The sequence below is a fragment of the Azolla caroliniana genome, unplaced genomic scaffold, assembly GCF_043228905.1.
Source record: "Azolla caroliniana isolate FFs.n. ecotype wild unplaced genomic scaffold, voAzoCaro1.0.p SCAF_9, whole genome shotgun sequence".
In the NCBI taxonomy this organism is placed as follows: domain Eukaryota; kingdom Viridiplantae; phylum Streptophyta; class Polypodiopsida; order Salviniales; family Salviniaceae; genus Azolla; species Azolla caroliniana.
In genome coordinates, this window is record NW_028230444.1 from 7,726,931 (window position 1) to 7,743,816 (window position 16,886).

At 41.5% G+C, this 16,886-nt stretch overlaps 2 protein-coding genes and 1 long non-coding RNA gene across 5 annotated transcripts; 1 reads left to right on the forward strand and 2 right to left on the reverse strand.

Annotated features, from left to right (window-relative positions):
• Positions 1-247: 247 nt before the first annotated feature.
• Positions 248-1,171, reverse strand: LOC147860079 (uncharacterized). The gene is made up of 2 exons (XR_015530244.1): positions 884-1,171; positions 248-567 (listed from the first exon to the last, which is right to left on the reverse strand). It is a non-coding gene; the product is annotated as an uncharacterized LOC147860079 (long non-coding RNA).
• Positions 1,172-5,997: 4,826 nt separating this feature from the next.
• On the forward strand, positions 5,998-9,181 carry LOC147860080 (pentatricopeptide repeat-containing protein At3g57430, chloroplastic-like). Its single transcript, XM_087324997.1, has one exon. It carries the CDS (start codon positions 6,047-6,049, stop codon positions 8,258-8,260), a length of 2,214 nt encoding a protein of 737 aa, XP_087181123.1. The 5' UTR covers positions 5,998-6,046; the 3' UTR covers positions 8,261-9,181.
• Positions 9,182-9,410: 229 nt separating this feature from the next.
• Positions 9,411-14,892, reverse strand: LOC147860081 (protein argonaute 1C-like). Of its 3 annotated transcripts, none has more exons than XM_087324996.1 (4): positions 14,626-14,892; positions 13,567-14,541; positions 11,634-12,849; positions 9,411-11,331 (listed from the first exon to the last, which is right to left on the reverse strand). In XM_087324996.1, the coding sequence occupies exons 1-4, from the start codon at positions 14,705-14,707 to the stop codon at positions 9,810-9,812; spliced, it is 3,795 nt and encodes a 1,264-aa protein (XP_087181122.1). In that variant the 5' UTR covers positions 14,708-14,892; the 3' UTR covers positions 9,411-9,809. The 3 variants fall into 3 exon arrangements, with proteins under 3 accessions (XP_087181122.1, XP_087181121.1, XP_087181120.1); XM_087324995.1 differs by having other exon boundaries at positions 13,567-14,595; XM_087324994.1 differs by having other exon boundaries at positions 13,567-14,892.
• Positions 14,893-16,886: the final 1,994 nt, after the last annotated feature.

Consider the following 16,886-nt stretch of genomic DNA (forward strand, 5'->3'; position numbering starts at 1 on the left):
CAAAAAATGTCGCCTACCACTCGAGGACCAAGCACATCTAGAGACGATATCATTGGCTCTGAGAACGAGTAGAAGAGAAGGAGCTTGCTCTAGTGAAGATTCACATGACCAAAAATGGATCGGACATGCTAACGAAGGTGTTGTCAGCAAAGAAGCTAAACAATTGCCGACAGAGAGTCGGATTGGTAAAGTACCCCATGCCGGAGTGAAGGGGAGATTGTTGCAAAAACCAGGTCCCTCCAGATGGGATAATGAAGATTATAATGTTAATAACAATCCCTTTACAATTCCAAATTACATTGGGAGTGAAAAACCAAAGAAATCCTCTACAAATTATCCCATTCAAAAACCTAACCCTAAAGCTAACGCTAACTCTAACACTAACCCCAACCCCAAACTAAAATCCTCTACAAAGAACCTAAAACCTAATCCTTTTCAAAAATCTAACCCTATTGCTAAAACTAACCCTAACCCTAACCCTAACCCTAACCCTAACCCTAACCCTAATTTTCCAGCAAAAAGAAATCCTCGATCATTGAACCACCGGAACCTCCTCCCGCAATACATCTGCAATATAACAAATAATCAAGTAAGTAGAAGTCCTCATCAAAACCATTATGGCCCACGAGTCTTACTTTATAACCCTAATCGCCCTTTCTTTAATCCTATCTACAACCCAACTAACCATATAGGGCACACGGTTCCCTCATGCACGGCGGAAGCGACATACCCACCGAGGGCATATGTCCAACATCCTCACATCGAACGAAATTCAAACCAATATATTTCAGCCTCACACAAGCCACACTCGCGGCCTATACATCACCACCATACCTCGCCGGAATTTGAATTGGAAGGATACAACAGAGAGCGAAGATCTTACTTCGATAGCGGCTACACGTGCGGCGATGGTGGACTATTGTCACACCATAACGGCGGCTACATGAGCCGTGGCGGTAATTATCCTACGGGTCGATACGGGAGGTCCATCCAATGCGAAGGCCGTACATCTTATGGAAGCGGCACACGTGCCAACATAAGACAAGAAGTGTACCCCCATGGCGGCTGTGCAGGAGATCATGCAAGCCATGGCACGAACAACCTTCCGTCTTTCCCTCTCGGCCCTCCTCCTCCTCCTCCTCTCCTCCCCACCCCATCCCTACAGACAATTTCAAACATACCCTCTCACTTCCCATATGTGTTTAACCCTAATCACGCCCCTCCCCCCCCTCCTTACTTCCTACAAATTTGATGCATGCCCCCCCTTTATTTTCTATAAACCCCCCTCATACCCCTCCCCCATTTTTTAACCATGCCCCTATGCATTTCCCCCCTAATAACCCCCACAACGTTTCCCTATTTCCAAACTATACCCCTCCCCCTTTTCATGCATTTCCTACACAAACCCCCCCCTTCTTTACACATAACTCCCCTTCTACTTCTAGTAGATTTCAATATTCTACCGCACCCTCAAAATTTCCCCCACACTTATATGAAATCCCTCATAGAAAACAACCTATCCGTACTCACAATAATCGCCCCCTTCCCACAAAACTACAAACTTTCCCATGTAATAATGTTAGGACAAAAAACGTGTAGCTAGGCGTGCCAAACGGGATAGTAAACAATTTCGGCACGCCATACATCCCGCGAAACGTCTCTTTTACCTTCTCGATAGACCTACTTCTACTTTAGATACTTTCATGTGGTTAGGACGTCATACATCTAATTTTCCCTTCTCCCCATATGTGAAAAAGACCCATAGTAGGAAACCCCGTAATAAATGTTGGACACCTCTCCTTAATAAACCTAGAATTAGTAGGATCCACAACCACTCTAATTATTCTCTCTCTAAACATGAGACACAACTCCTTAGCCTAGGTTTGAAACACATCCTCCCATCTTCTCCACCATCATCCCCTACCCTACTTAAAGAATTTGATAGCCTAAGTAGGACCCTTCGACTTAAACATTTTTTTAAAGATGTGGATAATTTGCCCCAAAATCCCTTTAAGCTACCTAACCCTAGTTGGCAACCTCCTACTAAGTACACTCCCCTAGAAAACATTATATCTAAACACCAAACTATCTTTAGGGACACACTTCATACACTCAAATTAAAACCCACTAGGATTGCACCTCACTTATTACAATCTCTTAAGAAAAACAACAAAATCATAATCCTACCTGCTGACAAGAATGTTGGATTGTGTGTTCTTGATAAGGACACGTACTATAACAAAGCTATAGAACACCTTTCTAATACTAATACATATAAAAAAGTCTCCCACTATCCACTTGAGGAATTATCCTATAGATTGAAAAGCATTGTTAATAACCATCTTGGTACCCTATCCAACATAGAAGCCAATTACATACTACATAAACCCTCAAAAGGGTACAAAGTATGCAATATCTATTTCCTCCCAAAACTCCATAAAAACCCAATAGGTTTTAGACCTATTTGCTCATACAATAACTCCCTTTTTGAACAAACATCAAAATGGCTTCACCACCAACTCATGCCTATCCTTCTCCTTCAAAAGCAATATTTGAAAGACTCACATTCCCTTGTCCAGACTTTAGAACATCTCAACCCACCCCCTAATAGCTTTATCTTCACCTTTGATGTTGAATCTTTATATCCCAGCATACCCCCTAGGTTAGGACTCCAAGCTTTACGAAAAATGATTACCCCACATTTTTCATCTTCTAAAACTAACATTATCTATACACTTAGCGCACTCACGTTAGAATATCACTTTCTATCCTTTGATGACATGATCTATCAACAAGTCAAGGGTACAGCCATGGGTAGTAATTTTTCTGTAGTTTATGCATGCCTATTCTTAGCTCACTTAGAGAACTCCCAACCATCACACCCTAATCTTTTTTATTTCACTAGATATATAGATGATGCATTCGGGATATGGACAGGTACTAAACCCGAATTAGAAAATTACCTCTAGTTCTATAACACCTCCACTAATAATTGCATCAAAATTACCATCACCACTTCTCCCTTTAGATTACCGTTCTTAGATTTATGGATTAACCTAAAGAATTCACATTTCTCCTTTAATTGCTACCAAAAGCCCCAAAATGCCTACCAATATCTCTCATTCTCGTCAGTTCACCCCCTTCACTTAAAACGTCATTTTATTATTAATGAACTAAAACGATACCTAATTAGAGAAAGTAACCCCTTAGGTTTCCTTCGAATGAAAAAACTATTTTTTAGTAGATTAGTTAAGAGAGGATATCCCCTTTCTTTTATATTAGAGAATTATAAAAAGGTGCCATTTAACGCTAGGAAATCACTAGTATTTAGTACAAAACCTAAAAGTACCCTTATACCTGTCATCTTCAAACTTAGGTATACGAAAGATACGCCTAGATTAGGAATTCACGACATGCTAGAAAACCTCCACGCAGATTTAGCCACACATCCCCAACTATCCGAACTACCGCGATCCTTCATATGTTGGACTAAGTCTAAGTCCATTCATTCCCTTCTCGTCAAAACTAAATATAAATCCATAAATACTCCCACTTAATACTATATGCCTTTTATATCCCACCCCCACACCCACCCCCACCTATCACTTATCATATACATACATATAACCCCCCTCTAACCCACTTTCACTAACCAATCCATTACCTATCACAATTCCCCGTTTCCCTCTCTCCCATCATTAAACTCCTATTTCTCTCTCTCTCTCTCTCTCTCTCTCTCTCTCTCTCTCCTTCCCCCTATATAAACCTACCCTCTTGTTGTAAATGACCTTGGCACTGATGAGCTCTACCTAGAGCGAAACTAGTTTGCACAAGGTCTTTCTAATGAAAATTTCTTAAGCTTTTCTTTTTTCTCACTCACTCTTCTCTTCTTCTTTCATCTCATTCTCTCATTCTCTTTTACTCTTGTTCACCTCTAATCCTACTCACCGTAGTTTCACTTGCATCATTGCTTTATTTCTTTTCTTACTCTTCCCATAACATCTCAATAGTTGTGCTAGTTCGCTCGCACTCCTTGTCACGATCCTACGGTCATAGCAATAATGGAAGTTCGACTGAAGTTGATATCAGCCGGTCGGCTAGATGATGAAGGCTACACTGGTAGCATCCGAAATGGTGTCATGAAGTTCTGCAAGGGGAGCCTGATCATGGCTCGAGCCCGGAAAACCAGCACATTGTACATAATGAATGCTCAATTATGCCGAAACGAAGTGAACGTGGCAGCCAATGCAACGGGTGAGTTGTGGCACAAGAGGATATGCCACATGAGCCAGAAGGGAATGTAGATGCTAGCTGAGAAAGACCTCCTATTGGAGATGAAGAAAGTGCATCTGGACAAATGTGTTGATTGCATGGCCGGCAAACAAAATAGAACCGCGTTCCGACTGAGTCCTCCAATTTGGAGGAAAACCGCCCTGGAACTCATACACACCGATGTATGCTATGTAGACATGACGTCAAATTCCCGTGGACAGTATTTCGTTGCCGTCATTGATGATTACAGTCATAAGCTGTGGGTTTCCATGCTGAAGACAAAGGATCAGGTGCTTTCCATCTTCAAAGAGTTCCAAGCGAGGGTTGAGAGGGAAACCAACTGATAACTGAAGACAGTCTGAGCGGACAATGGCGGAGAGTACCACGGACCATTCGAAGAATATTGCCGAGCACAGGGAATTCAGCTCGAGTATACCGTGTTGAAGACGCCTAAGCTTAACGGGTTGGCCGAGAGAATGAACTAGACCATAATGGAGAGGGTTCGAAGTATGGTTGCACATAAACTGATCACCCTTAGTACCCTTGGACAATGATATTCCACAAAGGGTGTGGAGTGGCAAAGACGTTTCATACCGACACCTAAGGGTGTTCGGATGGCTTGCCTATGTGCAAAGGACCAAAGAGGGAAGTTCGACCCGAAATCTCGACCATGTATATTTCAAGGCTACAGCGATGATGAATTCGGCTATCGGCTATGGGACTTGTTGTAGAGTTACACCAAGGTAGTTGCTTCTGTAACTGTGAATGAGTGAGAGAGTGAGAGTTAGCTAGTAACTCTACAACCGTCAGCTTGTCGAGCTTCTCTGTTGGAAGGGAGTTACCCATACTTCTGTCCATGTTCCTGTTGTTCGAAGGGAAACTCTTTGTTCTGTGTTGGTCCGCGTTGTCGATAGCAGAGGATTCTTCTAACCCTCGCGCTCTGATACCATGAAAAAGAATACGTGTGCGGAAGCTTATGCGGAAGACACAGAGTACAGCCGGTTATTTGGAATGCAACAATTAGGTAAACACAGAGAATGTAAGAGAGAGAGAGAGAGAGAGAGAGAGACTGAGTGAGCAGACAGACGAAGATCTATTATCGAAAGACTTAGTACTCGATACAACGAATGTGCTCATAGAGCACTTTATATACAAGCCTTGGTGAGTGGGCTGACATAAGTACTGACAAGTACTTGAATGCTCATTAACTAAGCCGGACACTAACTCTGCCTATAATATTCGTATTTACTAAAATAGGAATATAGGCCTCTAACGACCAGCCGATTCGGTTTACCAACCGATTCAGCCCTAGCCGATCGGTCTCCATCCGGTCCGGCCCAAGTTGAGCTTACTCGCTCAACAGGGCACAAGTGATGTGAGTGGTTGACTATGCACACTTTGCCCGAAACAAGTTCAAGAGTTTGAGTATCACACTTTGATACAATGTTATGCCCTTGATCATATTCGGCTATGCATTCCACACATTTTTGACCCAAACCCAATCCTTGCACGAATTCCTCTCACAATCATAATGTGCACTCTTTTGATTGCAACATTCATTGGTAAAGCTCCCAATGATGTGTGTACATGCATGTATATATGCATACATTAAGACATACTCTACTCATGTATGTACATATGAATGCACGCCTCTTTGCTCCCAATGATGTGTGTACATGCATGCATGCATGTACATTACACATACGTCCACTAGCACATAGAGAGACAGACAGAGAGAATCAATGGAGAAGAAGCAGCAGAGGAAATACACAAAATGGTAGGTTATCGGCCTTCTGTGGAGGCTCTTTTGCTTATATTGCAGCATTTCCAGCAGAGGAGGGATCGTATCTCACCATTAACTTTGTTTTCTTATCTATTGAAATCAAGACTAGATGTTCATCCATTGCTAGGAAACAGCATAATCTGCTTCTTATCAACCTGTGGATACCTTCTTGAAGCTCATACGTTATTTGACACTCTAATTCACCACCACAATACGTGGTCATTTGATTCTCTGTTCATTGAATGTGAGAAATGTGGTCATCCACATCTTGCTCTCTCATTTTATAAGAAATTGCGAAAAGATGCCTCTTGGCATCTCAGTGGACATGCCTTTGTAGCCTTATTGAAAGCATCCAAATCATTACATGATGTGGAAAGTGGTATTGAATTGCATGAAAAAACTTTGAAGATTGGAATTCTTAGAAAGAATGTGTTTGTTGGGTGTAATTTAGTTGATTTCTATGTAAAATGTGGTATGCTTACAAAAGCACAAGAAGCATTCAATGAAGTCGAAATTCGAAATGTGGTCTTGTGGACCGCTCTTATTGCCGGATATGCTGAACATGGATATGGTAAAGAAGCCCTAGATTGCTTTGAAAAAATGCAGAACGAAGAAATTTACCCAAATGTGGTCACTTTCGGTTGTGTGTTGAAAGCTTGTGGCATCTCTGGAGATGTCCAAATAGGCAAAAAGCTTCATTCCGAGATCGCAAGGCAAGGTCTCTTGGACAAGGACCACCTTATTGGCAACACATTGATCGATATGTATGCAAAATGTGGATTTGTTTTGTTTGCTCGGGAAGTGTTTGATGGGATTCGCACCCGAGATATCGTGGCATGGACATCACTTGTTGATGGCTATGCCAATAATGCTTATGATGAAGAGGGTTTGGTTTGCCTCAATCGAATGCAAATTGAGTGTGTTTCTGTGGATCATTTGATGTCTATATGTGGTTTAAAAGTTTGTCGGAACATAGGAGCTATTAAAAAAGGGAAAGAAATACATACATGGCTAGAAGGAGCAGAAGGGTCTTTTCACAAAAAGCCGGTTGTTGGCAATACATTGCTAGACATGTATGTGAAGTGTGGCTTGCTTGCGAAATCACGAGAAGTGTTTGATAAGCTTCCGAATAGAAACATTGTATCATGGTGCACATTGATTGCTGGATATGCTGAAGATGGTAATGGAGAAGAAGCCCTACAGTGTTTCAACCAAATGCAAATGTGTGGTTTCATCCCCGATGCAGTCACTTATGTATGCATCTTGAGATCTTGTGCTGGCATAGGAGCGATAGATAAGGCCCAAGAAATCCATGCTGACATTAAAAAGCAAAGATTAGTAGAAACTAATGTAGTCGTGGGGAACACGTTGGTTGATATGTATGTTAGATGCGGTTTGCTCAATATAGCATTGGATGTTTTCGATAAGATTCCCACGAGAAATGTCATCTCTTGGAATGCATTGATTACCGGATATGCTGATAATGAGCATGCGGAAGAAGTGCTCAAATGTTTCGAGCAAATGCAGCTAGAGGGCATCTCTCCAGATGTCATCACAATTGTGTGCGCTTTGAGAGCTTGTGGAAGTATGGGAGCCATAGACAAGGGTGGAGAGATTCATGCAGACATTGAAAGGAAGGGGTTCCTAGAGAGCGATGTGCTTCTTGGGAACACCTTGGTCGATACATATGTAAAATGCGGGCATCTGGAAGTAGCACAGAAAGTGTTCGATAAGCTCTCAGTGCGAGATGTGGTTGCTTGGAATTCAATAATCACTGGCTATGCCCAATTCGGTGAAAGTGATGACGTATTTCACACCTTTAATAGAATGCTAGGGGAAGGTACAAAGCCAGATTTTGTCACTTTTCTTATGGTTCTTAATGCATGCACCCGCATGGGTTTGTATGATATGAGTCAAACATATTTTGAGTCAATGAGCAAAGATTTTGGCATTATTCCAACTATTGAACACCACTCTGGTATCATCGATCTCTTATCGCGGACTGGGTATTTGGAAAAAGCTTTGGAAATGATCCATCGGATGCCGCCCGCATTTCCGAATCTTGTGGTTTGGCGCATTTTATTGAGCGCTTGTAGGAACTCAGGAAATGTGAATATTGGGAAAGGGATCTTTGAGAATGTAGTTTTTTCTGGTGAAAATGATGCCGCCAGTTATGTCCTGCAGACAAACATATGCAGGTGTTAAATTAACACACGGGCCTATCAAGGAATGTGAAAGAGAATGAAGAAGAAAAAAGAAAGAAAAGGTGATATTTGGATATCTATTTCCACATCAGCTATTTGGAGAAGGCCTAGATATAAAACAGGAGGTTCTTTTGAAGTCAAGAACTCGCCTTGATATCAATGCCTTGTGTCAATAATTATATAATTAAATTGATTGCAATTAATTGCCCGAAAATAGGCTGAAAAGGAAACCTTGCTTGTGCTATTTAATCAGTATGGTACAAGTAGAAACATTGTGGTATAGAACACATCCATTAATATAACATTTGAATAATAGTATGCCTTTAACTTTCAAAAATGTCATGTAAAGAAAAGCACAGAGTATGCTGCTATGTTTCAAGGATTGCAAAACTGTTTTGAGATTACCAAGTGGATTTACTTGGCCAGGCATCAAATGCAGCATTAGTGTTGAGACATTGCCTAGGATGACTGGTGGAGGCGCAGGCTACAATGAAATTCGATATTTTTCATGGCTATGAATGGTTGTGGAGTTTTAGCCCCAACCTCCAAGTATATTCAAGATACGTCAATTGGCTCATAAATGATACCCACTAAGCTGCCAACTGGAAAACATATCACACATGTTTGGGCCATGAGATAGATGAAAGATGGTGACTAGAGCACGAAATTTGATTATCATCGGAGGTACACACATTCACACCAGGTTATGACTCTTAGAGACTTCCTCTGGAAAATTGATAATCATTGAGACAGACTATCACACCAAGTTACGACTTCGGGAGACATCATCTCAAATTTTGATAATCGCTGAGATACACACAAGTTATGACTCTAGTTTGAAAATTGAGAATTGTTTGACATATATGTGATTACACTAGTTATGACTTTGGGGATCTTGAGCTTGACATTTGATCATCATTGTGATGCATATTATGCACCAAGTTATGACTCCAGAAGACTTGAACTCAATATTTGATAACCACTGAGATCACGTTATATCTCCATCAAATTTGATCATCATTGACCAAGTTATAACTTTGAGTGACAATGCTACATGTATTACGCAGAGTTTCAAGGTTGGATCCTACCAGCTACTAAATGTAGATGAGGCGCAATTGCCAATCAACAGTTTTCGATGTGCACCTGATAAATAAACAAATAATCCAAAATCGAAGCCTCGTTGGATTTCCATTATATTAAAAAAAAACATGGAAGTTTAGAGGGGCAAATTGCTAATGTCAATCAATGTCCATGTTGAAATGGTAGACACTAAACTAGAATTAGGAACTAGAAAAATGAAACAAAAGCTATTGGTGTCAACAGAAGTACATGACTTCTTGCACATTTCTTTGAACTCCGGGGAGAGCTCGAATGGTGGGTGCACTGGCTCTAGAACTCCCGCCGCCACTGCCACCACTACTCGATCCAAATTTCATCCCTCAAAATGACAACGAATCTGAACCACTACCTCTCATCGAGGTATCAGAAGCACCCAACGAATCTAAATAAAGGCGCGCTCAACTAGAAAAATGAAACAAAAGCTATTGGTGTCAACAGAAGTACATGACTTCTTGCACATTTCTTTGAACTCGGGGGAGAGCTCGAATGGTGGGTGCACTGGCTCTAGAACTCCCGCCACCGCCTCCACTAATCGATCCAAATCTCATCCCTCGAAATGACAACGAATCTGAGCCACTACCTCTCATCGAGGTATCAGAACCACCCAATGAATCTAAATAAAGGCGCGCTCGATATGCTGCAAGGTGAGCATAATAAGCAGGTGGAACCACCGAGACTGACCGTGTACATCTTGCGTACGTGTAGCATAAGTTGTAAACCAGCCCTTGCAAATCATCGGAATTGAAATCATTCTCATCCCATAGCACATGGTAATGTGTGGGCCTACTGGTACCTTGGATCCCGGCATGACTACATAGGAAGAAATCAAACTCTCTTGGATGGGTTATTGTCGAGTCAACCACTGTTCCTGGCAAGATGTTGTTGTTCTTATCCTTGTGTTCGGCATCAGCTGGGAAGAGGCGAGTATGATGCCGCTTCTGAACGACTGCCCATGTGATCAAGGGCTTGTAATCTCGTCCTCCAACCTTCTCGAATGCATCTTTCAAAGCCACCACTTCTCTCTGTAACACTTCGTCAAATTGCCCTTCACTTACACCATCCCGGAACATGATAACTCGCTCAGGACGACTCTCGGTCTTATCACAAAACTCATGCCAAAGCTCCTCGACCATTTCTTGCAAGTTCTCAATGATTTCTTCCCGGTGAGCTTGAGCTCGCACTCTAGCAATATATTTGTTTGCTGAGGGCCAATCAATGTTCGCCACAACAGCAGCTATTGAAGGTCCAGCATCATCACCTGGAGATGGGTGTGTAACATCAGCACCGAATATGATTGTCGGCTTATCAAAAACTGAACACATCCTCGGAAGCTCAACCGCCAACGTCACATTCCGTCCACCCACTTTGGCATTCACTTTCAAGGCCAGATTGGCTAGATACTGTGATCTCCTTTGTTTCACATGTTTTGAAAGACAACATTGTGTCACAATGCCAATCTGGGTCTCACAAATCCTTTTCAAATCACCATACGCTGGATGCTTATCAGCCATTACACAAACAAGTAACTGCAACTGCGACCTTTGCCCTCCACTAATATTATGAATTGCTTCTGATGCTTGCTCATGGATAAGTCTCAAATACTTCTCAAGTTTCGGGCTCTCAAGATCCTCCCATTTGCACAAGAACGGCCGGATTATAGTTTGTTCAGCCATCCGAATACCAAGTTCATTGCATCTTCGACTCAAATTCAAGACAAAATCATTGGCCATATATCGATCAAAGTCTTGATCGAAACTGATCAAACCCCAGTACGCTACACTCCCACCCTCTACAACACACGAGTTCAACAGATTCCATGCCCCCAATTTTGGTGTTATCTCAGTAATTTTCCCTTGATCTCCATATCGGAGCCTCGGGGGTGGAAGAAGCCTCGCATTCACTAGAGTCATATCAGAAACAACTTCTACCCCGAAATTCAGCACATGCTCTCCCCTGTCATCAAAATATATTATATATATCACATAATGGAGGAACAGCTAGATTGTTCAAACCACCACACGTAAAGATAAAACCATCAAAAACAATTATCCTTCACCTTTCTAGATATTTACCAGAATACCCTTCTGCAGCACAAAACCAAAGGGGTATCCTAGTAAATGTTATTTTAAAACTTGAACATGGGGGGAGTATTTTGGTTTTTTGTTTCCATTAAAAAAATGAAACACGAAATGCTATATAGAACATATGAAATAGTACTTTCTCTTTAAAATGAGAGTTAGTTTTTGTGTTTTTACCTTCCGGGACCATCATCTTTATTCATAATACTGAGGATTTTCGATTCTCGCACCCTCGGCAAGACACATGCAAGATCTCTTAAATTTTTTGTTTGCCGATCATTTAGCTTTCCACCATACTTCTGCCCATCACATATCACACACACCTCCATCGGAAGGTAACTTGCCTTATTCGCTTGAACTTGCAAGCAAGGGAGCTCCGGATACTCAATGACACAATTATATGTAGCTTTGAAGTAATCCACAACCCGCATTTCTTCACCACCTTCCATTGGGAACTTCAAATCCTTCGTAGGACCTGTGGATAGCCCAGAGATTCGATACCGTCTTGGTGTTTGCCTATGAATAACTTGCACCTTCAATCGAGACAATGCTCTCTTCACCTTCAAACGGACAACATCTGTGAGTCTATAACGTGGATCGAAGTTCTTGAACTGCTTTTTCAGAAAATCGATCACTGGAATACTAGCATGAAATGCCGTAGTTGATAAGTCTACATTTAGCTGCAATCCATTGTGAGTAGGCCTAAGACTCTGGTAGAATCCATTTATTGCCACAAGCCCTCCTTCCAAAGGGGCACTACCAAGCTCCTTCTTAAAGAAAGATCGGCTAACTGATGTGAAATGGAGGGCTGGATGCTCTCGTAGCAACACATCCAGTGCTTGGAGATGATCCTGAGGGGTTGGCACAGGCTTCCCTTTCAAGAAATCCTCCAAGTTATTCCTATTGAGAGTGGATACATGGCGGATGGTCACCGTGAACTTCTTCTCTCGTCCTGAAGTACCTCTATCTTCAGCAAGAGTGACCACAAACTCACGGTGTTGAAAAGGAAGAGGTCCATGTGTATACATACTCTTGCTTCCATCATAGACTGGGAGCTTACCATTGAGCTCAGATGCATAAATTTCTATGAGTTGACGCTCAAGCATTCGTGCCATGCCTTTGGACGAGATCTTAGGGTTGATATCTACATCATATTGGTAGATGTTCTCTCCAGGATGAAAAGTGACCTTAAAATGATTGGCCTGAACTTTTAACATTATACCAGCCTTTCCAGGATATGGTCTTCTTGGTGGCACAAGCTTTAATGCCGAAATTGAACCTCCAGTTTCTTCTGTTCTTTTCTCTACAACAGTTGGCCTTGGAGACAACGGTGGAGGCTGAAGAAGAAAATCAGCTTTTCTCTCTTGAATGGGTACTGTTCTAGGTTGTTGACCTGATAAAGAAATCAAAAGCAAATCAATCAGATTTAGTGAGCTATGCTTCTGATCATATGAAACATATGGTTGACATTTGATTATGAAACATACACCAGGTATAGGATGGCACCAAAATCGAATTGATAGAGAGAATTTTCCCAATTTTGATAAATAGACACAACAAAACATCTTCCAAAAATGCCAAAAGAGAATGATTGAAAATTCCTCCGTTGCAAGCAAATGGCCTGGATTTGTCTCTTCAATAAAAGCTGTATAAATGATGTTATATTGATGTAGGCACTGCTGCAATGGTCACATTTACATTTGTTTCATTACATACATCCTTTAAATCTTCGTTAAAAGGATGTAGCCACTGTTGCTGAATGAACAGGACTAAAAGGATGTAATGCAAAATTACTACATTGCTTGTCATGATTAAAAACAGATGCAATATTACAATGTGGCTGTCATAACCATAGTGATGTTTCTTCCATCAAAGTCCAAGAAAACCAGGAATGTGTGAATCCATTATCCATCCAAAAACATGTATACAAACATACACATACACGCATATATACAAACTCAAACAGATGTATTAATCCATACAAATATAAGAACACGTACTACTTACTTACATCAATACATATATAATTACTACATACAACTACATGCATACTGATACTTGTACACAAACAAAAAAACAATCGAAGAGTGGAAGGAGGAAAACATGAAACCTGGATATGAAGCCATGCCGGAGCGGTAGCCATCAGAGCTGACCGAAGAGATGCTATGTCCGCCTTCCCCTCGATAATGTCCACCTTCAGCGCGATGATATTGATCCAAATTGAACCTTTGGTGGACGCCCCCTCCTCGGCTACTTCTCCCACCTCGAACTCCTCCTTTTCCTATTTCTCTGCCTCTTTCTCCTCCTCTACCACCATAGCCATAGATAGACAATCCTGCACCTTTACCTTCACCTAGACTTTGAGGAGCATTACCTTGATCACCAGACCGAGAATTATCACCAACACTATTATAGCCTCTATAACCATAGCCAGAAGTGGTGGTATCAGGAGTAATTGTAGACTGTGGGCCTCGAACACCATGTCTACGAACCCCTACTCTTTCGCTATCTCTTTCGCTATCTCTTTCTCTAACTCTATCTCTATACCTATCTCTATCGCTATCCCTATCCCTATCCCTATCTCTATCTCTATCTCTATCTCTATCTCTATCTCTATCTCTATCTCTATCTCTATCTCTTTCCCTATCCCTATCCCTATCCCTATCTATATCAATATCTCTGTCTCTGTCTCTGTCTCTATCTCTTTCTCTTCCTCCTCCTTGATCTTCACCTCTTCTCCCACCATAGTCGTAGCTACTGCTATCCTCTGCCTCACCTGTCCTCCCTGTTCTTGACAGAATCCTTGCTCCTTCATTAGACCTCCAATGCTGAGATACTGAAGAAGAAGAGGTAGTAGAAGAAGAAGAATGTGGCCTCTCATTCCTAACCCTCCACCCCGAAGCTTCATGACTCCTCTCTCTCTCATGAGCTCTTCCATGTTGTTGGTGTTTCTGATGATGATGATGTTGTTGTTGGTGGTGGTGGTGGTGGTGATGCTGATGCTGTTGATATTTATGATAATGCTGCTGCTGATGATCATGTTGCCATCTAATACCATGTCTCTCATCTGCATCATAGGCAAGACCTTGACCTTGTTTTTTACCTTGACTTGGTCTTTGTCTTTGACCTTGCCCTTGCCCTTGTTCTTGTTCTTGTACTTGCCCTTGACCTTGACCTTGACCTTGACCTTGACCTTGAGCTTCACCTTGATCTTTATCTGGTCTTTGTCCTTGACCTCCAATTGGATGCATTTTTATATATATATATATAAAGGAACCAAGGAAGAAGTATTGCTATTAGTTCACAGGGAACAGGGATGGAGAATGAATTATATGAATACCGAAAGAAGACAGAACCAAACAAAACAAAACAAAAATATACGAGGGTAGCCGATGATATTGAAGCTGTGCACACTGTTGTGTGTAACTGTCTCAGAGACAAAGAGAATACAGAGAGAATACAGAGAGAGAGAGAGAGGGGAGGGGGGTAAAGAAAAAAATCTTCAGAGATTAGCCACCATTATACCAGAAACAGAAAATTCATGTGCAGTTACAAATTCATGGAGCAGACAGAACAAAGGGGAGGAAAAGGAGGAAGAGGAGAAAAAGGAAAAACAGAGTGAATGTTTTTACAGCTCAGTCAGTGGGTTGAAGCTTTTCAGGGAGAAGAAAAAACAGAGGAAGAAGAGCCTTTCTTCTTCTTCTTCTTCTTCTTCTTCCTTGAAAAACAGAGCAAAAGAGTCTTCTTCTTCTTCCTTTTTCTTCTTTCTTCTTTCTTCTTTCTTCTTTTTTTTTTGTTTTTTTTTTTTGCCTTTTAATTTTGGTCTATGGCTTTTGGATCCTTAGAAGACTCTATGCTGAAGAAGAAGAAGAAGAAGAAGAAGAAGAAGAAGAAGAAGAAAGGCCATATATTAATCATTAATCATGTCTCCCATATTTGCTATTCTTAATGTGTGTGTGTGTGTGTGTGTGTGTGTGTGTGTGTGTGTGTGTGTGTGTGGGTGGGTGGGTGGGTAAGAGAGACAGAGACAGAGATGAGAGTATATAAGTTGCAATTTGGTTGGGATCAATCACATCCCGGACCCCACGAACCATCCTCGTGACCCGCCCACACTTGCACTAAAGATGTATGGCATCACCCTCTCTAACATAATTTGTAACACATCCTCCTCATTGTCATTCATTTGCCTCCTGACTTTTCGATCATTCTGTTGCGGATCTTCCTCCCTTGCTTCTAGCCCTGCCTTTTTTTTAACTGCCATTCATTCGGGTGTGTCGTTAGCTTGTGCCCTTTGGACCTTGGCGGCATCGTACTTCAACCGTGTATCATTCGCTTTCTCGTGACTTGGACGTTCTGCCAATAACAAAGATCATTCGGTGTCGTTAGCTTATACCCTTTGGACCTTGGCGCATCGTACTTCAACCATGTATCGTTCATTCGCTTTCTTGCGACTTGGACATTCTGCCAGTAACAAAGATCGTTGTAGCATCGCGCTACTGATGTATCAAATAGTATGGCACGCCCCCAATGTCGTACACATAGAGAAACTTTTGGGAATGTAAGGAGTGGTAGGGTAGAGTGTAAAGAGAGTAAGGCATCCAGGACTCCACGAATGTTAATGAAGAAGTCGGAAGTGGTGCCATGGGAAAGGAAAACACGTCTAGAGATGCATGCATACGTTGCAAGTTTTTATTAGAGTTGTTATAGTTGGGAAGTAAAGATGAGGGAATCCAAAAGGTGCCATGAAAGTGGGGAATGCCCTAAATTGATTTATGAGTATGGTGTGTATGTTCATTGAAAAAGCCATCCAAGATGGAAAAAACTCCCATGGAGAGGGTCATTCCACGAGTTACATTGCTAGTGATAGCAAGGAACTTGTTTTGTTTCTTTGGGATGACTTAAAGCACGACTCTTCAATGTATTAATGGACAAGAAAAGGACACCACACACAACTTGGCATATAGAAGATGCCACCACATTAGCATATAGAATTTAAGCACATCAACCTTTGTAACCACTTGGAACATAGAAGCAGGCCAACCCATGGCCACGATGGAGTTGAGGTTGGGTCTGCTCAACAGTGCAACTGTATCCATTATTAGCGCCCAATTGTTAGATCCAAAGCAAGTTAGAGTGAGAGATGCTTAATTATGTGCATGAAAATGGTATTAGGCTTATATGGATAGATCATGATCACAATGCTCGAAGTAGAAGCATGAGAGAGTGGCAACTCTAGTTACATAAATTTTGGGGAGGTGTTTGTGGTCGCTATTGTTAACTACATTTTTATAGTCTATGGCTTACATATTATAATCAATTATAGCGCATCTTGGGATTTATAAGAGCTTCAAAAAAATGCTCCAAACCTATAATATCGTAACTTACACCTACATTTTCTTTCCAATGTTAAGGCATTATTGTCCCTCTAGT